This window comes from Xylocopa sonorina, unplaced genomic scaffold, assembly GCF_050948175.1.
Source record: "Xylocopa sonorina isolate GNS202 unplaced genomic scaffold, iyXylSono1_principal scaffold0014, whole genome shotgun sequence".
In the NCBI taxonomy this organism is placed as follows: Eukaryota; Metazoa; Arthropoda; class Insecta; order Hymenoptera; family Apidae; genus Xylocopa; species Xylocopa sonorina.
The window spans coordinates 671,293-694,939 of record NW_027490090.1 but is presented as its reverse complement, the minus strand read 5'-3'; the positions used below and the strand labels follow the sequence as shown (position 1 = coordinate 694,939).

General features: G+C 38.5%; 1 protein-coding gene across 1 annotated transcript; it reads right to left on the bottom strand.

Annotated features, from left to right (window-relative positions):
- Window positions 1–221: 221 nt before the first annotated feature.
- LOC143431855 (DENN domain-containing protein Crag-like) lies at window positions 222–23,378 on the bottom strand. Its single transcript, XM_076908831.1, has 19 exons — window positions 23,250–23,378; window positions 22,843–23,180; window positions 19,410–20,012; window positions 16,732–17,309; window positions 16,424–16,664; window positions 16,097–16,367; window positions 15,528–15,619; window positions 14,400–14,650; window positions 13,682–13,852; window positions 13,463–13,591; window positions 13,135–13,384; window positions 12,872–13,019; window positions 12,611–12,811; window positions 10,070–10,294; window positions 8,336–8,580; window positions 6,035–6,293; window positions 5,550–5,951; window positions 3,390–3,562; window positions 222–372 (listed from the first exon to the last, which is right to left on the bottom strand). Exons 2-19 carry the CDS (start codon window positions 23,168–23,170, stop codon window positions 236–238), a joined length of 4,704 nt encoding a protein of 1,567 aa, XP_076764946.1. The 5' UTR covers window positions 23,171–23,180; window positions 23,250–23,378; the 3' UTR covers window positions 222–235.
- Window positions 23,379–23,647: the final 269 nt, after the last annotated feature.

The window sequence follows — 23,647 nt, the reverse complement described above, 5'->3', positions numbered from 1 at the left end:
AAAGAAAAGAGAAAGAAAGAGCAATGATAAATAGCCAGCCGAGGGGTCTGTTAATTAACTGGTGAGATTTTTCAACGCTCTACGTGGGCTTTCGGAAATCATACTGGACAAGTTAGTAATCGTTGATACTGTTTATGAACGCACTGTTTCTTCATTCTCACAATATGTTACATCGTACTCCTCCCCCTCTCTCTCTCTCCCTCTCTCCCTCTCTCTCTTTCGCTCTATAAATTTTTTACACGTTCAGCTGCTTAAAGTAATGTCTGCAATAGGTTGACATCAACGATGGCGAGGCATCGATTGTGCACAACAACTTCTTCTCCGCCTCTGTTAACGTATCTAAAGATAAATTGTATTCCCTGTCGAAAACACCTGGAACAGAGAAACCATTCGGTTGGACGCTTGTGCAGACAAATGACAACACCCAGCGGATGAGAATCATCCAGTTGGATGGGTTTAGAAGTCACGAGGGACCAGTATTTGCCTCTACGACTCTATGTTCGTGTATTGGTCCTTCGGTCTATTGTAGAGACTGTTCGTGCTGTGTTTTGGCTTGTAAACTTGTTTAAAACTAATAACAGATATTTCTTTGAGAGATTAAGAGTATTTTCTATATGCAGTGGCTGTATGTGATGTTAATTCAGCCTCTACGACTCTGTGTTCCTACATTGGTCACTACTTATTGGTACTTTGGTCTATTGTAGAGGCTGCTCATGTTGCATTTTAGCTTCTACAATTGTTTTTAAGACTAATAACAAACATTCTTTGAGAGATTGAGTGTTACTTATGTAAAGAAACCCTGTAGTGGCTGTATGTGATGTTAATTCAGCCTCTACGACTCTGCATTGGTACAACTTCATGTCCTTTGGTCTATCGTAGGGGCTGTTTGTGCTGCATTTTAGCTTCTACAATTGTTCTAAAGACTAATAACAGATATTATTTGAGAGATTGAGCATTACTTCTGTAAAGAAACCCTGTAGTGGCTGTATGTGATGTTAATTCAGCCTCTACGACTCTGTATTCGTACATTGGTCACTACTTATTGGTACTTTGGTCTATTGTAGAGGCTGCTCATGTTGTATTTTAGCTTCTACAATTGTTTTTAAGGCTAATAACAAATATTCTTTGAGAGATTAAGAGTTACTTCTGTAAAGAAACCCTGTAGTGGCTGTATGTGATGTTAATTCAGCCTCTACGACTCTGCATTGGTAAAACTTCATGTCCTTTGGTCTATCGTAGGGGCTGTTTGTGCTGCATTTTAGCTTCTACAATTGTTCTAAAGACTAATAACAGATATTCTTTGAGAAATAGAGCGTTACTTCTCTGGAAAAACCCTGTATTTCCTATATGTGATGTTAGTTTGGCTTCTACAACTCTGCATTTGTACACTGGTCACTACTTATTGGTCCTTTGGTCTATCGTAGAGGCTGTTTAGGACTAATAACAGATATTCTTTGAGAGATTAAGAGTTACTTCTGTAAAGAAACCCTGTAGTGGCTGTATGTGAAGTTATTTCAGCCTCTACGACTCTGTGTTCCTACATTGGTCACTACTTATTGGTACTTTGGTCTATCGTAGAGGCTGTTCATGTTGCATTTAGCTTGCAGAATTGTTTAAAACCAATAACATATATTCTTTCAGAGATTAAACGTTACTTAGATAGAAAAACCCTGCATTTTCTACATGCAGAAGCTGTACATGATGTTAGTTCAGCCTCTACAACTCTGCGTTCGTATACTGGTCACTACTTATTGGTCCTTTGGTCTATCGTAGAGGCTGTTTAGGACTAATAACAGATATTCTTTGAGAGATTAAGAGTTACTTCTGTAAAGAAACCCTGTAGTGGCTGTTTGTGATGTTAATTCAGCCTCTACGACTCTGCATTGGTACAACTTCATGTTCTTTAGTCTATCGTAAGGGCTGTTTGTGCTGCATTTTAGCTTCTACAATTGTTCTAAAGACTAATAACAGATATTCTTTGAGAGATTGAGCATTACTTCTGCAGAGAAACCCTGTATTTTCTATATGTGATGTTAATTCAGCCTCTACGACTCTGCATTCGTACATTGGTCACTACTTATTGGTCCTTTGGACTATCGTAGAGGCTGTTTAGGACTAATAACAGATATTCTTTGAGAGATTAAGAGTTACTTCTGTAAAGAAACCCTGTAGTGGCTGTATGTGATGTTAATTCAGCCTCTACGACTCTGCATTGGTACAACTTCATGTCCTTTGGTCTATCGTAGGGGCTGTTTGTGCTGCATTTTAGCTTCTACAATTGTTCTAAAGACTAATAACAGATATTCTTTGAGAAATAGAGCGTTACTTCTCTGGAAAAACCCTGTATTTCCTATATGTGATGTTAGTTTGGCTTCTACAATTCTGCATTTGTACACTGGTCACTACTTATTGGTCCTTTGGTCTATCGTAGAGGCTGTTTAGGACTAATAACAGATATTCTTTGAGAGATTAAGAGTTACTTCTGTAAAGAAACCCTGTAGTGGCTGTATGTGAAGTTATTTCAGCCTCTACGACTCTGTGTTCCTACATTGGTCACTACTTATTGGTACTTTGGTCTATTGTAGAGGCTGCTCATGTTGTATTTTAGCTTCTACAATTGTTTTTAAGGCTAATAACAAATATTCTTTGAGAGATTGAGTGTTACTTCTGTAAAGAAACCCTGTAGTGGCTGTATGTGATGTTAATTCAGCCTCTACGACTCTGCATTGGTACAACTTCATGTTCTTTAGTCTATCGTAAGGGCTGTTTGTGCTGCATTTTAGCTTCTACAATTGTTCTAAAGACTAATAACAGATATTCTTTGAGAGATTGAGCATTACTTCTGCAGAGAAACCCTGTATTTTCTATATGTGATGTTAATTCAGCCTCTACGACTCTGCATTCGTACATTGGTCACTACTTATTGGTCCTTTGGACTATCGTAGAGGCTGTTTAGGACTAATAACAGATATTCTTTGAGAGATTAAGAGTTACTTCTGTAAAGAAACCCTGTAGTGGCTGTATGTGATGTTAATTCAGCCTCTACGACTCTGCATTGGTACAACTTCATGTCCTTTGGTCTATCGTAGAGGCTGTTGTGCTGCATTTTAGCTTCTACAATTGTTCTAAAGACTAATAACAGACATTCTTTGAGAGATTGAGCATTACTTCTGTAAAGAAACCCTATAGTGGCTGTATGTGATGTTAATTCAGCCTCTACGACTCAGCATTCGTACATTGGTCACTATTTATTGGTCCTCCGGTCTATCGTAGAGGCAATCGATTGAAGAATTTGATAGCGAAGCGAAGATAAGTGTAACGTGTGCTTAGAAAAGTTAGATTTAACTAAATTCTACAACTGTTTAACTGTAAACTAAGATCGTACGCACTTTGATCGATATTTCCTCTTCCCAAAACTGTAAATGCCAGAAACAAGATATCCCGGTATACAGAAAATAGTGGTTGGTTGGTTGATTGATATTTGCTTCTTTCAAAGGCCACTCTTTTTATAGGTTCCGTTAGATCGTTTCGACGAACGTTCGTAATTACTGATTGCATTAGCCTGGAACACATGAAAGTAAACATTTAAGTCTTAAGTCGGTTGGTGTTTTACTGAGAAAAAAGAGTCGTTCGAGGAGAAAAGAGTCTTAGCGTTGGATGCTTGACTGAGAAAAGCTTCAACGTTAGACGTTTGATTGAGAAAAGCTTCAACGTTAGACGTTTGATTGAGAAAAGCTTCAACGTTAGACGTTTGATTGAGAAGAGCTTCATCGTTACATGTTTGATTGAGAATTTTTAAGAAAACGAGAGTCTTACGACTGAGATATTTGACTGAGAAGAGTTTTCAAGCAAAGGAGAGTCTTACGACTGAGATATTTCACTGAGAGGAGTCTCCAAGAAGAGCAGAGCCTCATCGCTAGATGCTTGACTGAGAAGAGCTTCAACGTTAGACGTTTGACTGAGAAAAGCTTCAACGTTAGACGTTTGATTGAGAAAAGCTTCAACGTTAGACGTTTGATTGAGAAGAGCTTCATCGTTAGATGTTTGATTGAGAATTTTTAAGAAAAGGAGAGTCTTACGACTGAGATATTTGACTGAGAAGAGTTTTCAAGCAAAGGAGAGTCTTACGACTGAGATATTTCACTGAGAGGAGTCTCCAAGAAGAGCAGAGCCTCATCGCTAGATGCTTGACTGAGAAGAGCTTTAACGTTAGACGTTTGACTGAGAAAAGCTTCAACGTTAGACGTTTGATTGAGAAAAGCTTCAACGTTAGACGTTTGATTGAGAAGAGCTTCATCGTTACATGTTTGATTGAGAATTTTTAAGAAAACGAGAGTCGTACGACTGAGATATTTGACTGAGAAGAGTTTTCAAGCAAAGGAGAGTCTTACGACTGAGATATTTCACTGAGAAGAGTCTCCAAGAAGAGCAGAGCCTCATCGCTAGATGCTTGACTGAGAAGAGCTTCAACGTTAGACGTATGACTGAGAAAAGCTTCAACGTTAGACGTTTGATTGAGAAGAGCTTCAACGTTAGACGTTTGATTGAGAAGAGCTTCATCGTTACATGTTTGATTGAGAATTTTTAAGAAAAGGAGAGTCTTACGACTGAGATATTTGACTGAGAAGAGTTTTCAAGCAAAGGAGAGTCTTACGACTGAGATATTTCACTGAGAAGAATCTCCAAGAAGAAGAGAGCCCAATCGCAAGACGCTTAACTGAGAAAGACAGCCTTATCGCTAAATATTTGACTGAGAAAAGTCTCAACAAATGCTCTGATGACTTGCGATTACCACAAACACCTCAGATTTACTCTTCAGAAGACATAAATCCACTATATCCAAGATTTCGCAAATCAAAACACATTCAATTCCTTCGATCTTTGTATATAAAATTCAGAAATCGTTACTCTTCTTAATTCAACTTCCAAATTCGACTTAACTTCTTTCTATCCACATATAAACATCGCCAGACCTTGGTTCACAAGATACAAGCGACAAAAGCAAATTTATCATCAGTTTCTTCCCTAAATACTATAAATCGCAAGCGCAGAGAGCTCTCATCCAAAAATATGCACTCGCAAACAACTTATTCTTGCTCCGAATAGCAATTACAAGCTGCGCTCTTATTGTTCTTCCCTAAAACAATTTTCAGATGTTCGTTCTTCATCGTTGGATGCTCCAACGCGCTCTGAAACCTTCTTTTTCCATCTACATCTGTGATCTTCGGCTTAGATTGAGGCTGGCGTTGAAGAAGAAGCAGCGTTCTTCCATTCCTCTGCTCTACGACTCTCTACTGCTGAACTATTCCACCGACGCAGCTGTAGAAATCAGAAGAACCCTTGTTCCTCGCTTCGAGAGAGATTCGAAGAGCGCAGCTGGTTTCTTTCTGCTGACGAAGGGATACAAAGACAAACCTTGCTGCGAATAGCAATTCTAACAGATAATACTCAACGATGACTAGCTTTCTTCCCAAACGTAGCATTATACACCTCTCCGCACCCTTCTAGAAGATAAAACAGCAAAATAGCACGACAGAGCCTCAGCTTACGTTTTGTCCTCCGTAGTGTTCAACTTCCACTGAAGATACATGGGCAGCCGGTCCATATGGAGTCTCTCGTTGTCCCACATGGTCTTAACGCCCACTGCGCTGTAGTTGGTCAGCTCCTTCTTCGTGTCGTTGCTCAGCCACAGGTCAGGCAGGTGGCTGGTCAAGTTGGTCCGCTCGAAGTACCATATCAGGTTCCAATAGACTATCGGATGCTCTTCGATGAACTTGTGCTTGGTCAGGCACGTATCGCCCTCCTGGCTCAGGACGCTTTCCAGTTCCTTCCTTAAAACTAGAGGGTTCAGGTATGGCACCGTAATGGGTTCGAGCAGCTCCCTCGGCTTGTCCAGCAGCTCGACCAGAGCACCCATCAGTGGGTCGCTCTTCTTCTCATTCTCTTCGCACCTTCGCAGAAACATCGAACAGTCCTTAAACCTGTACGCACAAGTGCGCTGGGGTCTCAGAGGCATTTTTAGTCAGCGGAATACCTGTAATCTAATATAGTTATAGTGAGCAGAGGTACTGTAGCTTTGTCGCAGTACTGGCAGACCGTGTTTAAGTTCGAGTCCTCCGGCTGCCAGCCAGCCATTATTTCCTCATCGTACAGTATCGTGGCGCAGTGATGACACCTGCTGGCACTGGAGAGCACGAGCTCGATGGCAATTCGCTCGTCCAACTCCCTTGAGCCCTTCGGATACAGACACTCAGCCAGATCGTACAGCATGTACGTGTCCAGCCCTCCGTCACCTGTTTCAATTGCTCAATTTCAGTTCAGAGCGATACAGATTCGCTGCGTTCGAACAGAAACGCTTGAACATCTTCGTTACGATATGAATTTGCAAAAAAATGAAGTTGCGCAGCTTGAAAGTCTGAAAATGAAGTTGCGCAGCTTGAAACTCTTAAAATAAAGCTACGCAGCTTAAAAAAATATATTTACGATAGTCGAATGACCAGTTTCTTTCCAAACTGAGGATTATATACCTTTCTGAATCTGTTTAGAAGATAAAATTTCAAAATAGTAGATCGATAGACCATTCGCTTCGATGAAATGTAATTAATTCTAGTTAATTCGCATTCTTGTTTGTTGTAATTTAATTAAAGCTCTCGTAGAAGTCCATCGTTACTTTCTGTCTTCTAATATTGCATTTTAATGTCTCTCGAAGGAATTTAGAGTAGTTAAGACTGTAAAATAAGTTCGCTACTATTTTGTGTTCTTCTAAATCCAACTCGATACCTAGAAAACTTTTGTTTTTGATATTTTAGAGCAGCGAATTGGATAATATTTCACAGAAAAGATACAATTCTTTATTACGATGGACTCTATATGTTCTTTTTTCGCTTTTCTCTCTCAATTTTTAATTTTATAAGTGCTACGTTTGCTATTTTAGGGTCTAGTTTTAAGTAATCTTCTGTTTGCCTCTCGAAATGGAATATTTGGAGGATACTTGCTATGGTGATAGTGTTTTCTGCGAGGCGTGTTTGTCTGCGAGTCATAAATATGAGTATCGAAGAGTTTTGAATGGTATTTACATTCATCGTAGAAGGAAATCTGAACTTAGATCGTAAATATGGGCATCGAAGGGGTTCAAACAGTATTTACAATCATCGTAGAAGGAAATCTGAACTTCTTGTATTAAAAATTAAAGAATAGATCATCGTAGAAGGAAATCTGGACTTCTTCGACTATGTAAATTAAGGAATAGATCATCGCAGAAGGAAATCTGAGCCTCGATTACATAAATCAAGGAATAAAAAAGAAATACGAGCCCACCAAACTCTCTTAAAACCTACAAAGCTAGTCTAACATCCTCCGTTGGATCCTACGAGCTCAAAAATACCAAATACTCAAGCGTTTCTACATAAACGCTGCACTCCGTATACTTCCTCACATAAATTTAGGAATAGATCATCGTAGAAGGAAATCTAAACTTCGATTACATAAATTAAGGAACAGATCATCCTAGAAGAGCTTCAAACAGTATTTACGTTCATCGTAGAAGGAAATCTGAGCTTTAAATTAACTTTAAATTATAGAATAAATTATCGTAGAAGGAACTCTGAGCCTCGATTACATAAATCAAGGAATAAAAAAGAAATATGAGCCCGCCAAACTCTCTTAAAAACTGCAAAGCTAGTCTAACATCCTCCGTTGGATCCTACGAGCTCAAAAATACCAAATACTCAAGCGTTTCTACGTAAACGCTGCGTGCTCCGTATACTTCCTCACATAAATTTAGGAATAGATCATCGTAGAAGGAAATCTAAACTTCGATTACATAAATTAAGGAACAGATCATCCTAGAAGAGCTTTAAACAGCATTTACATTCATCGTAGAAGGAAATCTGAGCTTTAAATTAACTTTAAATTACAGAATAAATTATCGTAGAAGGAACTCTGAGCCTCGATTACATAAATCAAGGAATAAAAAAGAAATACGAGCTCACCAAACTCTCTTAAAAACTACAAAGCTAGTCTAACATCCTCCGTTGGATCCCACGAGCTCAAAAATACCAAATACTCAAGCATTTCTACATAAAAACTGCACTCTGTATACTTCTTTACATAAATTAAGGAATAGATCATCGTAGAAAGAAATCTGAGCCTCGATTACATAAATCAAGTAATAAAAAAGAAATATGACCCCATAGAAGTCTCTTAAACAGTATAATGGTTGTTTAACTTCCTCCGTTGGATCCTACGAGCTCAAAAATACCAAATACTCAAGCGTTTCTACATAAACGCTGCGTGCTCCGTATACACTTCCTCCAATGCCCTTGATCGTACAAACCAGATACTTTAGGCGGTTCATTCTTATCCTGCAAGGAGCCATCGGTCATAGAATCCAACGACTCATGCGATGCCCCATGCGTCACTTTGTACTCCCTGTCCTTCAGCTTCACCGGTGTGCTGGTTGCGGAGATGGCCTCCTTAATCTCATCGAACTTCTTCGCAACCGTTGTGGCTGCAGACTTCAAGCTGTTCAAGCCACCGAGTATTATTTCATTGGATTTCTTTCCGGTCAAGCTGGTTGGGCTGAAACAAATGATCTTCTCAGCGTTCGCTTGCATTCGTCAGCTGACTCTTACTTAAACACTGAATTCTTCCTGCGTAATGCAATAACGTGCTTCTAATTAGTAGATAAAGGTAGAATATGGGGTAACGGTCTCTTTTTTTTGGGTAACGGAGGCTTCGTTGGTCAGAAAACTAGTTGTATACGTGCAGACGTGCGAAGGAGGATCCTCTGACTCGTTTCTTGCCTCGTAACGAACATTAAACGCATCTGTTCGCAATGTAGAACCTTTAGAAATTTATTAGAGACTCGAATTAAGATTATCATGCTTGTACGATCCGCTTAAAGCAGTTCTAATCACTTTACGAGAGATAATTTGGATTTTGTTGCGATTTAAACGAATGGTTGGTTTCAGAGTCATCGAAGCGAGGAATTTAGTTCGAATAATGTCTGTCGAGACTGTTACGAGCTAAATAATGTAACTGAGAGCCAATATTTAGTAGCTCGATTGAAATTTTGGGGGATTTGATGTTGGATATCGAATCGTACGCTTTATCTTAACATGCAATCTATTGTCCAATTGGCAAACATGCTACGACAAGAAAAGCAATCGCAAGGAAGCTAGAAATTGGTATTCGCATGGCGCAGAGTAGATGAAATCCTCCGTTCTATGATTTGTTCGGTCTAAGTTTCGCTATTAGTCCCAATCGCGCTTTCTAGATTAAAATCAGCCAAGTATTGCGCACGAATGAGAAGTTATTGATGCTAGAAATATTTAGAATTCAGAAAATTAGCAAACGCTTCCATTTCTAAGTGATGTACCTCATTAAAAGTCTGTGGAAGCTACGAAGAGCGATAATAGTGACTCTAAAAAATTTGTATAAAAAATCTGGGCCTTTTAGAACTTCAACGAGTCCAAATTTTGGGACTGTACGGTCTAGATTTGCTATGAAAAAATTTTGAAGGTCCTTCGGTAACCACAGCCTTGGTCGAGAGAGAGAGAAAGGACCAACGACTGGCCTTCGCCTTGCGTTAATCTCCAATTCTTTTATTTTAGAGGCGAATAGCATCGAGAGAGAGAGAGACTGTACTCTTAAACTTTACGTACGAGAAACTAGAACATCGTAGCCAATTGCTTTCGCAGAAACAGCTGCGAGAACCCACTGAAATCTGAATCGAGAGAGAAATGGCTCTCGTAGACACCAATTCAAGCATCTAACGCAGTTCTTGCTTAAAGTAGAATGTTCATTACCCTTCCTCTCTCTCTCTGTTCCTCAAATTTCATCGCTCAATCTCTCTAAGCTTGATTCTTCCACTCGCAGTGAACATTTACCAAGATTACGCAAGATATTCTGTAACGAGTGAAGACGACGCAGCCAATCTCAGCTCTGCGAGTCAGTACGATGAGATTGTGTTCAGTTTTTTGGATTACGGAGCTGAGACGAAGTGCCCTCAGCCCGAACGATTAGTACGTTAGGTGTAATAAATGGTAATTAGAGTAGTCCACCTTACCCGAAACTCAGCTTTAAACTGGAACCTAAACTCGAGAGACTGGAAGTGACGCTCTCCTTTTGCGACCAGATACTGGTCACTTCTAGCCTTTCTCTTTCTCTATCCTGTTCGCCTTGCTGTGCGACAGAATGTGGCATGGTTTCGCTTCTCTGTAACTGGCCACCTATCGCTACACCGGTTTCATCTACTGTCTGATGAAAAGTTGCGCTACGAGGCAGGATGCTACTGCAATGTAAACGCAAAAATGTAGTTATAAAACACTGCGTGCGCATACGTGCCTCTTCAGATTCATGCTCTCCGCCTCATCTCAGACAGCATACACCAACTACGTACTCTCTTAACAGAAGTTTACGACTGTACGCATTACTTATTCAAGCGTATAACAACAGTAGAGACTCGGATGTGTTGTTCCTTAACTTCTAACTAAAGGCGCAGCCATTTCTGACCAATTTAATGTACTCAGAGTGCTGCGTTTTGACTAAAAAATGAAGTATTTCATCTTGTTTCAGAGTTATGGATTATTTTGAATGAAACAGGGGGGTTTTCTGGGGATAATAGCTTCCTACGGTCTTCGAGATTGATTATCAAGGCTCGTTGGACTTGGTCGATGTTACTTATAAAGACTATTATGTAGAAATTATTAGTTTACTAGGTATCGGAAGATGATAAGTCTGCGTAGCTTTAGAATGAGCCCTACGATTCGCAATATGATGTGTTTAAGCTTGTATAACATTAGTAATTAAGTATTACGATAGGAGATAAGATTGTATTCGAAGGCAGGATATCATAGTAGCCATGCGAACCTTTGCGCGACTCTACCATTGTTATTGTAGTGAACCTTTTTGCTCATATCTTGGAAACTAAAAGAGATAGACGGTTGCATGTGGAGTACAAAGTTGTTCTAAATATTGATTTCTAAAACATATCGAAAAATCAGGAAAGTCGGTTCAGGGATAGCTGAGCTATGCGAATTTTTCTTTCTCATTTCTATGAATTCTTCCATTTTCTATGTTCAAAAGCCAATCCTACGTAAATGAAATTAGGCCAGTGTCTTGAAATCTAGCATTTCTTAAGCAAAATAACAGTACGTCAATAAGACTTATGAAGAAATCCTCAAAAACCCCAGGCGAGAGCCAATTTCTAAACATTAGACTCTACCATTGCTATTGTAGTGAACCTTTTTGCTCATATCTTGGAAACTAAAAGAGATAGACGATTGCATGTAGAGTAAAAAGTTGTTCGAAATGCTGATTTCTAAAACATATCGAAAAATCAGGAAAGTCGGTTCAGGAATAGCTGAGTTACAAGCTTATACATCACTTTCCAGTATCGCTTCTGGAGTTCTTTCTAGAAATATAATCTGGTTTCTCATGTTTTTAGTCATACATGAATATTCACAGCTTTCTCAACCATAAATCTAATTTATACACTTAGTTATCTGCCTTACGTAAATGAAATTAAATCAGCGTTTTGGAATCTAGGATTTTTAAAGCAAAATAACAGAACGTTACTGATATTTTGTGCATATAATATTCTCTACGATCTCTACTTGCATAAAAATGTGTAAAAAGTCCACTAAAATTATCAGAAAGTCTAACGTAAAAGTAAAACCAAAATATATGGGTGCTTCGCAGTATCTTTCCTCGTAAATCAGTTCTACGAACAAACTCTGTACGAAGAAGAAGTCAAAGTATATCATTTTTGATGATGAATCATGTTTGGTGGCTTCGATTGCCACTTGGCTACATCCTTCTGCATTAATCTATTCAATATAATATCCTGTACATCCAATTATCTGCTACGAACCATTTAATTGAAGTATGATTGTGCAATTCTGTAATCGAGTACCTAAACGATGATACCATCTTTCTGTTGAAGATTACCAAAGTAGACGAGGCTCGAAAGGAGTTATACTAACTGCAGAAAGTAAAATAGAAGTTAACGTAAGAGTAAAATAGCCCACGAAGGCATTACGAGGATGAATCTGTTCTTAATTAGTCTACGACTGAGAATTACTATTGCGATACTTTGTTTAAACCTTGCAGAGGCATTTGTAGGAGATGCGAGATGAATCGTTGACTCTTTTCTACTTCACAGGATGAATATCGAAGCTTGCGAGCCAGCGTTTTGCCATCGAAGAAGAAATACAAGTCGAATCGCAGCAGAAATCATTCGAAACTTAAATCGAATATCCATTTCCTTCGAACGCAGCACAGTTTCCATACAATCCAAGCTAATTCATAGACGAAGAACATCAGAAGAGGATTGTAAACCCCACAATTTCTCTACGCCTTCTAAATTACGCTTGCAAAAAATCCAGAAGCATTAAAAATAGGAACGCAGCGTTCGACTGTAAACTCAAGACTTTCTCTAAACTAAATATACGTAACAATTACTGTAAAACTTCTCTCGCAACACTAAAAACAGTTCTATCGCATACACATGTACTCGTACACATTAAACGAAGCGTTTAACTAGAATAACTTCCATGCGAGCAGAGCGTGTACACAGTGGACATTCATCGAAGGTAGAAGGAGGTACCTTCGAAACAAGAGTGGTCCTCCAGGTCTCTCCTCAACGTTGTTAAACACAGTCAGAGTATTTGTCGAACAATTCGAGTCGTTCTCTCCAGACGGTGAGACGATTGGTGTTTCGTCATTGATCAAGGCACCCAGAGGGTCATTCTCAGTGACCGGTGTGCGAACAGGGCTTTTCAGTGGCGACTCCAAGTTACGAATCACTCTGAAAGCAAAGAGACGATGAGAAACGTGTTCTTTCTCATCGATTCGAAGTATAAATTACCTCTGGCTCAGCGAAAGGCCATCCAAGTCCTCCGTCTGCAAAGCGTTCAGTGCTATCGAGTCTCTGACGATGCTATTTTGTCTAGGAAGTTTCTTTATTTCGAATGGTCCGTACTCCGGTAGATCTGAGACAGAACTCCCTTTAGTAGCTATCAGTAATGCGAAGGACGCAGTGAAAAAAAAAAAGGAAAAAGGTAACTAAAAACCTATATCAACCCAAAATAAAGAATAACTGAATCGTAACGCAGTGAATCGGTCACTCACAGTCACTGTGGGCAGCTTCGGTGTCCTGCGAATGAGTACTATCGAGACTAGACCTGGACAACGCATGCTCCATGCTCGCAGTCTTCCCATCAACAGTCAGAAGCTCTGCGTTGGAGCTCAATCTTCTTCTAGCGCTTCTCTTGCCAGCCCTCTTGAACAGAGCAGCTCCGACAATAGCGTTTCTCAGCTTGTTCCACATCAGCTGGCTGGAGTTGGTCATGTCGGAGGGCCAGGTGGCTTCGAGTACAGCCTGGGGACCCCAGCGATGCGAATAATCTCTTCGAACAGCTTAACGAATGGGAAATTGGCTACGAAAGGGTGTTCGTACCTTGTTGTAGAACCCGTAGGTGAGAGCGTTTGGCTGTACGCCACTGCGCTTCATGTGGAACAGCAGCTTCACTGCTAGAACAGGCTGTCCGTACACCCCGCAGAGCTGCATCATGGCTCTATAACAGACCTAAAATCGACACACCTTCTACGGTAAAATTTGTTAACAGAATATGATCATGGAACAGCTATTCGAACACGTGAGAACAGAAACATTTACTTCTTCTATCGGGTCCAGGTGCAATTTGGGCATCTTCACCAGTAGATCGTACGCTTGGTGCAGGATAGTGGCTGGCTGGTTGGATACCTGCAGCATCGCTGGCAGATGGAGGAACCAGAGGCTGTAACAGGTCCCTAGGAGGCATCTGCCCCATCTGTTTGGCATTGCTGCCTGAAAAATAACATAGTGTATCAAAAAAAGGGGATTTTGCAGTACGATGTTGAGTTTTCTTTAACGTTACAACTGTACGATGCACAATTTACAGCTATTCCTTCCTAAAATACCTTGTTTCAGTTAACGTTAGGAAGTAATCAAGAGAAACTACATCGTTAAGTAGTAGACTGGCACCAGATGCTCCGTAGAGCAAAATTTAGATGGATCGATAGACTTCAGAGCCAACGATTGAAGATTTCAGTGCAGAGAAACGTTCAACTACCTCAAATTTAGTTGGATGGCACAATAGATTGACTTACGATTCCTAATTTACAGCTATTCCTCTCTCGTAGCATGAATTCAACTCTACAACTTTTGATTTCAGGTAGCGTTGGAGGAGTAATCAAGAGAAACTATATTGTTACACAGTAGACTAGCACCAAGTGCTCCGTAGAACAAGATTTAGGTCAATCGGTACCCTCTAGAGCCAACGATTGAAGATTCCAGCGCAGAGAAGCATTTAATTTCCTTAAATTCAGTTCAACGGCACAAAAGATTGACTTACTTGCTTCCGTGCCATCCTCTGAGCCACCTTGATCTCGTGTTTGGTCCTGCGAGCCATTGGACTCCCTGGTATTATCCCAAAGACGCTCAAGTTTGGGTTCTTCAGGTGGAAACTCTTCTGCGGCCTTATCAAATCTGGGTTCAACTTGAACGTATGATATATTATAGGTGGCTGATTCGGACCAGGCTCTGGGGGTGGTATGAATACTGTTCGCTCGCTGTGTTGAGATTCGTCCAGCTCCAAAAGAGGCACTAGAACGTTCAACCAGGCTTACAAAGGGTTCTACAAGAGAATCGAACATGTACAGAGTGTTCTCTGCAGCGTTACTTAATTTCAAAGTCTTCTTCGCTCATCTTTTTCCCTCTACTTTTTTATTTTCATACAATCTTATTAAAAACCCCAGGCGAGAGCCAATTCCTAAACACTATTAGACTACCGTTGTTATTGTAGTGACCCTTTTTGCTCATATCTTGGAAACTAAAAGAGATAGAGGATTGCATGTAGAGTAAAAAGTTGTTCTAAATGTTGATTTCTAAAACATATCAAAAAATCAGGAAAGTCGGTTGAGGGATAGCTGAGCTATGCGAACTTTTCTTCCTCATTTCTATGCGTTCTTCCACTTTCTATGTTCAATAGCGAGTCCTACGTAAATGAAATTAAGTCAGCATCTTGGAATATAGCATTTTTTAGCCAAAATAACAGCACATTAACAAGACTCATAAAGAAATCCATAAAAATCCCAGGCGAGAGCCAATTTCTAAACATTAGACTCTACCATTGCTATTGCAGTGAACCTTTTTGCTCATATCTTGAAAACTAAAAGAGATAGACGATTGCATGTAGAGTAAAAAGTTGTTCGAAATGCTGATTTCTAAAACATATTGAAAAATCAGGAAAGTCGGTTCAGGAATAGCTGAGTTACAAGCTTATACATCACTTTCCAGTATCGCTTCTGGAGTTCTTCTTAGAAATATAATCTGGTTTCTCACTTTTTTAGTCATACGTGAACATTCAGAGCTTTCTCTACCTTAAATCTAATTTATACGCTTAGTTATCTGCTCAGCAAACAACAAATTTTAAGTACGATAATAATTATTCTAATGGAATTTTGTAGGAATGCGAACTCACCATTTTCTTCCTCGATGCGTTCTGTACATTCGTCAAAAAAGGCTAAACCAGCCATGTCCATGTCTGATACAAAACTTCTTTCTTCTATAAACCTAGAAGAATATAAATCAAAGTAATACGGATATAATTTTCAGCATTAAAATTACATTTAAGTATCGCATCACAAAATCACAAAATCTATAAAAAGTAAAGCTACGTTTAAGTAAGAACATTTGTTGGTGAATCGCAAAGTTAATTTATCTGCATTTTTATCAACCAATAGCATTTCTAAATACCTTAAGTGGAATAAAAAAAGTACATTTTAATCCACCTGGAAGTTACGCTACAAATAAATAGCAAAAAATTGTATACGAGTGAAAACGCATCAGTAAATAATTAATTTACGATAAAAATTATTACCTCTTCCTCATTCTTCGCATTAAAAAAACCTTCTGCGCAACTTAGAGTCTTCGTCTTTTAAGTTATGAACCTTCAAGAAGCTAAACGCAGCGTAACTTCCTTGCGAAATAAATCTGCTACTGTTTTTTAGAATTCTAACTTTGATGAAATGCAGATCAGCGAATACGTACCTAATAAACATTTGCGTCTTCACTAGCATGCTATAAAACTTGGCGTGAGTCTTGTCTCTGCTTCTAAGGAACGCTTGTATGTTGAACAAACTGGTGGGATCAGTTGAGCCAACAGTCGGTGCCTTAGTAATTGGCAATAAGAAAGCACGATACCCTTTAAGAATAGTCGCAGTGAATCTTAAGAAGGCGTCTTGTATCTCCAATTCCAAGGCTTGCTCCTTCCGCTTCTGCTGGAACTCTTTGTCTACGCTGAACTCTTCGTCCTCAGTATCTGAAGAAGAAGCAAAAATTAGAAGACGATTGGCGACAGACCGAAGAGGCGCAGACCTTTCATGGACGAGTAACTCTTGCCCAGAGAGATCAGCTTCGAGTAGAGATGCTCGAGCCAGTTCCGCAGCTGCCTGGCAGCTTTCTTTGGTAACAGTTTTACGTTCAGATACTTCTTGTCGTCACAGATTGCTATATTGTTCGTGTCCAGGTTGACGCAGTTCACATCTGATGGAGGGTCGTACAAGTCGAAGAATCTTGAGTCCACCCCTATCAGAAATGGTAACGGAGCATGGAGGACCTGGAAGACCAACCGTATTACTCTCCACATTGTTTGCGGGTCGAGTGGATGGAGTAAAGTATGTTACTTCGGCTAGTCCAAGTGGGCACAAGGGTATGTACGGACACTGCCACTTGAATGGGAACAGTATCATTGCGATTGCTTCGCTGACTGAGGTCAGCACGTCTGGGCGTAGCGAATGTACAAGTATCTTCTGTTCGGTGAGGATCAACAGCAGGATAAGCAAACAATTGTCTGGTCCTAGATTAATGAGCAACTGGCGGAAGCTGGCGCCAGACCTGGGCAACGCCAGGTCCTCCGGCTGGGTCAGGATCAGCCTGTCCTTGGAGCTTAGCTGCACGAGTATCCTTGGTCTCTGCGGGCTTGGAAATGGTATGTCGTACAAAAAATACGCTATGTACTTCTCGATAGGAACTTGCTGCGGCTTGTTGTCGCACATGCTGTGCAAGAAGACTAAGAACTTCTCGAAGGTGTCGAAGAATGGCCAGTGGGACAGGATGCAGATGGATTTGCTGATGTTCAGCGACTGCGTTGCTGAGTTTGTGTATTGCAGCTTCTCCAGCTGCGCCAGTGTGAGCTTCTTCAGGATTCCGGATTGCTTGTTCGTCTTCGTCTTCAGTTGCTGGTAGTCTATCTCTGCGTGTTCTGCTGTAACAAGAGAAACAGTTCTCTGATTCATCTTGAAAGAACTCCAGAAGCGATACTGGAAAGTGATGTATAAGCTTGTAGCTCAGCTATCCTTCAACCGACTTTCCTGATTTTTTGATATGTTTTAGAAATCAACATTTGGAACAACTTTTTACTCTACATGCAATTGTCTATCTCTTTTAGTTTTCAAGATATGAGCAAAAAGGTTCACTACAATAACAATGGTAGAGTCTAATGGTGTTTAGAAATTAGCTCTCGCCTGGGGTTTTTGAGGATTTCTTCATAAGTCTTATTAACGTACTGTTATTTTGCTTAAGAAATGCTAGATTCCAAGACACTGGCCTAATTTCATTTACGTAGGATTGGCTTTTGAACATAGAAAATGGAAGAATTCACAGAAATGAGAAAGAAAAGTTCGCATAGCTCAGCTATCCCTCAACCGACTTTCCTGATTTTTCAATATGTTTTAGAAACCAATATTTCAAACAACTTTTTATTCTACATGCAATCGTCTATCTCTTTTAGTTTTCAAGATATGAGCAAAAAGGGTCACTACAATAGCAATGGTAGAGTCTAATGGTGTTTAGAAATTGGCTCTCGCCTGGGGTTTTTGAGGATTTCTTCATAAGTCTTATTAACGTACTGTTATTTTGCTTAAGAAATGCTAGATTTCAAGACACTGGCCTAATTTCATTTACATAGGATTGGCTTTTGAACATAGAAAATGGAAGAATTCATAGAACTGAGAAAGAAAAGTTCGCATAGCTCAGCTATCCCTGAACCGATTTTCCTGATTTTTCGATAAGTTTTAGAAATCAACATTTGGAACAACTTTTTACTCTACATGCAACTGTCTATCTCTTTTAGTTTCCAAGATATGAGCAAAAAGGCTTTTACATTAATGCGTAGATCATCGAACACCTTTGTTGGATGATATAAACAAAAAAGCTTTTACATTAGACCATCGTAGACCATGAAACACCTTCGTTGAAAGGAAACCATGGCTTGGTATGTGATATAACACCAGAAACACTAAAAACAGCTGTAATATTTGTATATGCATTGAAACGATAAGAGAAACTCTCTGTACTATTTTTATCTGAGACTAGTCACTTTAATTGTGAATGGTTCTTAATTAGAAACTCGTACTAAGCCATTCATTGCTTGCTATTGCCAAGCGTGACTCAAGTTTCAGTTATATTATGCCTCTTCTGAGAGATAAAAAGAAGTCTCTTGGAAACGTATGCGTTATTCAGAGCTAGAATGAAGTCTCTTGGAAGGAATACAGTTCAACTTATTGAAGAAGAACAGTTACACCTCTTCTGAGAGCTAGAAAGAAGTATCTTGGAAGCATATGCACTATTCAGAACTAGAGAAACATCTCTTGGAAGCATATGCCTTATTCAGAGCTAAGAAAAAGTCTCTTGGAAGGAATACAAGTTATTCAGAGCTAGAAAGAAGTCTTTTGGAAGCATATACCCTCGTCAGAACTACAAAGAAATCTCTTGGAAGAAATACGGTCTAACTTATTGAACAGAAACAGTTATGCTCCTTCTGAGAAAGTGAAGAAGTATCAAAACCTGTAAACTGCCTCAAAAGACTTCTTCACAGCTCTTCAAACTTTTATGATAATCATATGCGTTATTTAGAACTAGAAAGAAGTCTCTTGGAAGCATATGCATTACTTAAAGCTGAAAAGAAGTCTCTTGAAGGCATATGCATTACTCAGAGCTAGAGAGAAGACTCTTGGAAGGATATGCGTTGTTCAGAGCTAGAAAGAAATCTCTTGGAAGGAATATGGCCCAACTTATTGAAGAAGGACAGTTATACCTCTTCTGAGAGCTAGAAAGAAGTCTCTTGGAAGTATATGCATTACTCAGAGCTAAAAGCAAGTCTCTTGGAAGCATATGAGTTACTCAGAGCTAAAAAGAAGTCTCTTCAAAGGAATACAGTCCAACATATTAAATACAAACAGTTACGCCTCTTCTGAGGTGAGAAAGAACCAACCAAAGAATCATCGAAACCAGTGCACCACTTCAACAGACTTCCTTACAGCTCATAGCCACATTTACACAAACTATACTCATCGTTCCGTACCAGAGTTCTTCATATTCTCCATGAGTACATCAGTCGACTGTTGGTTGTCCTTAAAATTAGAAATATCCACGTCCAGCTCGAGCTCCTCGTAAAACGTAATCGCAGACCCGTATATCTTCTGAGCAGCGTCAGCGACAGTAAGGACGAACGTCGAGAACACTGGCTTGGGCTTGCACGCGACCTTTGGCCAGCACTCTATCGTCGCCCCCATCGGCAGACAGAACATCGCCACAGAGTTTGGGAAGACGAAGCTGCTGTAATCCGACATCGGGTACTTGAACAGTATCGCGGGCTTAAACGATATCAGATTGGCTCTGTTCATCGACTTCTTGTAGCACAGGAACACGTCGCTGCCCATCATCCCCTTGTTCAAGTTTTTACTAATCACACAGAACGCATGGGGCGGGCTCTCGCCCTTGTTCGTCAGTATTACACAAATGTCAGTCACCACTAACGAGTTGCACGGCATTTTACGGCTTGCACGCCTGTAGGTCACGAATATCCTTGCCGTCGAGTTGTTCACATTGGCCAGATGCCCCTTCGGTGTCTCCAATATCATCTCTGCGTCCTCCATTATGCGCTCTTTGCCATCGTATATTACACCTGCAACGCACAATTGCTGTTAGCGATGAAAATGTATTTTGTAGGCGACTGAGAGCTGTATGGAATGTATATTTTAGTTGGAGTTATCGATGGTATTGCATTGTTGCTTTTAGAAACTGGAGAGTTTGTACGAACTGAAGAGAAAGAATGTGTTCGCATTCGACTCAAACGCTTTAAGCATCTTCCTTATTTTTGAAAGAAAGAAAGGGTGTTCGCATTCGACTCGAATTCCCTAAGTATCTCTCTTGATACTAAAAAAGAAAGAGACTTCGCATTCGACTCGAATACTCTAAGCATCTCCCTTGATTTTAAAAGATAGAGAGACTTCGCATTTGACTCGAACACCTTAAGTCTCTTCCTTGATTTAAAAAGAAGGAAAGAGTGTTTGCGTTCAACTCGAATACCCTAAGTTATCTCTCTTGATTTTAAAAGAAAGAAAGTGTTCGCATTCGACTCGAACACCTTAAGTCTCTTCCTTGATTTGAAAAGAAAGAAAGAGTGTTTGCATTCGACTCGAACTCTTTAAACATTTCCCTTATTTTTAAAAGGAAGAAAGGGTGTTCGCATTCAATTTGAATACCTTAAGATATTAATGTAAAAGATATAAAAGAGAGAAGATTCTTTTCTACGAGTAAATATTGCGATACTTAAGCAACAAGATCATTGATACTTTTTTGTGAACAAGTCTCACATTTTTATGGTACGGATGATAAAAATAAATAATAACAGAATCGTATAAATAAAGATACAGTTTTAAGCTCGAATTACATTTAGCAAATTATACGATTGGATCAATATTAAGCTTTTTAATAGTAATTCTGAAATAGATTGAAGATAGCTTCTCATATTTTAAAATAGTTTTTTTTTAATTATTCAACATATTGTAAATTACAAATTTATATCTAAAATAGTTAGTTCTTTTTAATTATTGAACTTGTATTGTAAATTACAAATTTATATCTAAAATAGTTAGTTCTTTTTAATTATTGAACTTGTATTGTAAACTTCAAATTTGTACCTAGAATAATCAGTTCTTTCTAATTATTCAACGTATTATAAATTACAAATTTGTACCTGTAATGCTCTCGAAAAAAACAAATTTTAACATTTCTTGTAAATCAAGAATAAAAATGAAGAAGCATAAAATGTAACAAATATTTTATACAACATATTGTTAGGACTATTTTCCAAATTAACTTCGATTTGCTTAAATATATACTCGTACTCTAAAATATTAGTCTCTCATGATCTTAAAATTGATATATCTTCTTCAAAAATGCTAAAATGTATCAACGCATTATTGGTATTAAGGCTTTTGTTACAATTCGCTGATTAAGTATATGTTTTTAAAAAAGAAAAGCGAAGATATGCTTCGTTTGCTATTTCAGATTGTAAAGAATCGCGTGAGGATCTATTTACAAGCATATAATTATATTTAACATACTTTTTGCTTGTATTATAAAGTTAAGCAAGAAGTGTACTTCTGAGTATTGATATGCAATTAGAAAAATTGTAAAAATATGTAATTTTTTAGCAGAAATTGAGCGAAAGCTGCTGAGAATTTTAGAGAATGATATTTCTTATTAAAACGATGAGAAAAAATTAAGTAATTAAATTAAAACGCGGAGTATCCTTCTCTTATGGATCCTCAGCGATTTTCAGCGAGATCAACTGTTAATAAAACAATTAAAATAACGTATTCTTAATGAATTGTCTAATACATTTCAACTATATACCTTCATTAAGTGTAATAAGCATATTCGCTGCTTAAGATATCAGAAATACATTGTAAATCATTTTTAATAGCTTGTGTTTCGAAGAGTAATGCTTTCGCAAGCGCATACCAGCTAAATATATCCACCTTTACATATCTAAAATTCTTTAGAGAAGAAAGATCATTGTTTTATACTTTTATTAGCATAAAACAGCTAGTTAAGCAGTTAACGAATATGTATTATGACTTAAAAGTTATTTAGAATTTTGTTTCTTCTGCATTTTTGCATAAAAAAGCTACTTAAGTAGTTAACGAATATATATTAAGACTTAAAAGTTCCTCAGAATTTTGTTTCTTCTGCGTTTTTCCATGGAAAAGTTACTTAAATAGTTAACGAATATATATTAAGACTTAAAAATTACATAGAATTTTGTTTCTTCCGCAAAAAGAAGAAATTTGGTTTAAACAATTTATTCTATATTAAATATCATCTTTCTTCTTTACTTCTAAGCTATCAAACACTAAATGTCCCTCAACAAAATTTAATTTCTAATGATAAGCATTGTTTCAGCAATAAAACATGAATAACTTATAATTCAGAGTATAAAACAGAGTACAATATAAATAATAAATATAAAGCACAACAAAATATACATTATTTACGTAACTGGGAGAAAAGAAAAAAATACTATGCTTCCGTTACATAAAAAATTGCAGATTAATTCAGCAAAATGTTAAAGAACAGAAAATTTCGACATATAAATTATAAAGCTACTCAAACTTTCTATTATTATTTAAAAACACTTGTCAAAGATCAAGTTAAAAATTACTCAAACTAATATCCTTTCTTATTTATCTACAGATTTCCTCAATCTTAATTACAAGCATCGAGTAACATCGAAGCTCTTAAAACTTCACAATTCTAAGCGTTAACACTTTTCAGAGATTTTTAGTGTAAGCTACAGTCAAAAGAATTAATTTAAGGCTCTAATGAATCGCATTGATGCTGAATATCTCCATAAATTCTAGCCACGGTTTACATCCAAGCCTCGATCAATGTTTACACAACAGCACTTCTCAGAATGTTAATTGGTACGCTGCAAAATATCAGCTTACCTATATCTACTAACGGTGGTTTGTCACGACCTCTTCGATAACACAGATAACATTCGTTCGTTCTCAAACTGCCATGATTCAGATCTGCGGGTAATCCAGAAACGGTGTGCTCCAGCAAAACGTATCCCTCCGGACACTTTTCGCCCAGCGCTGGGAATATAATGGCAAGATCAGTGATCGGTGGTTTCATGTTCATATCCTTGACATGCGTCCCTTCTTGATACCAATCCTCCAGCTTGTTATTCGCTTCGTTATCGTTATCGAAATCATTGTCTTGGCCAGGCAAACCAGCGATGACAAAATAATCCGCTACTCTCCTTTCGTCCATGTTTATCTAACTGTACGCGGTTCAATTAAAGCACAATTAGTCAAGCAATTACTTTACATACGCAACTATGTATACCAACTTTAAATAACAAAGTGGTTCTTCACATGGCATTGAAAAGATCCTCTTCTATACCTCCTCATGTATTTTACACTCACTTCTTCGTTAATCTCTAGCAGAAACGATTGCATTTAAACAACGATCGCCACAGAAGTAACATCGATGGAACATCCTGCAAGAAATTAGTTAAGATTAATACGAATCAACGAAATACGATCGTACGATGGTATAACATCTTTTACCGTGTTACCTTACAAGAAACGTGATTGTTTTTCACCGGTTAAAGCTTCTTTGCACCGAGAGAACCCAAGATTACCATCCGCAACGAACATCGAACCGAAACCTCCACCAGAATGAGTATATATCCGCTGTGTGTATGTACAATGCTCGCAGCCACTCTGTTGAACGTGCGTCTCGATT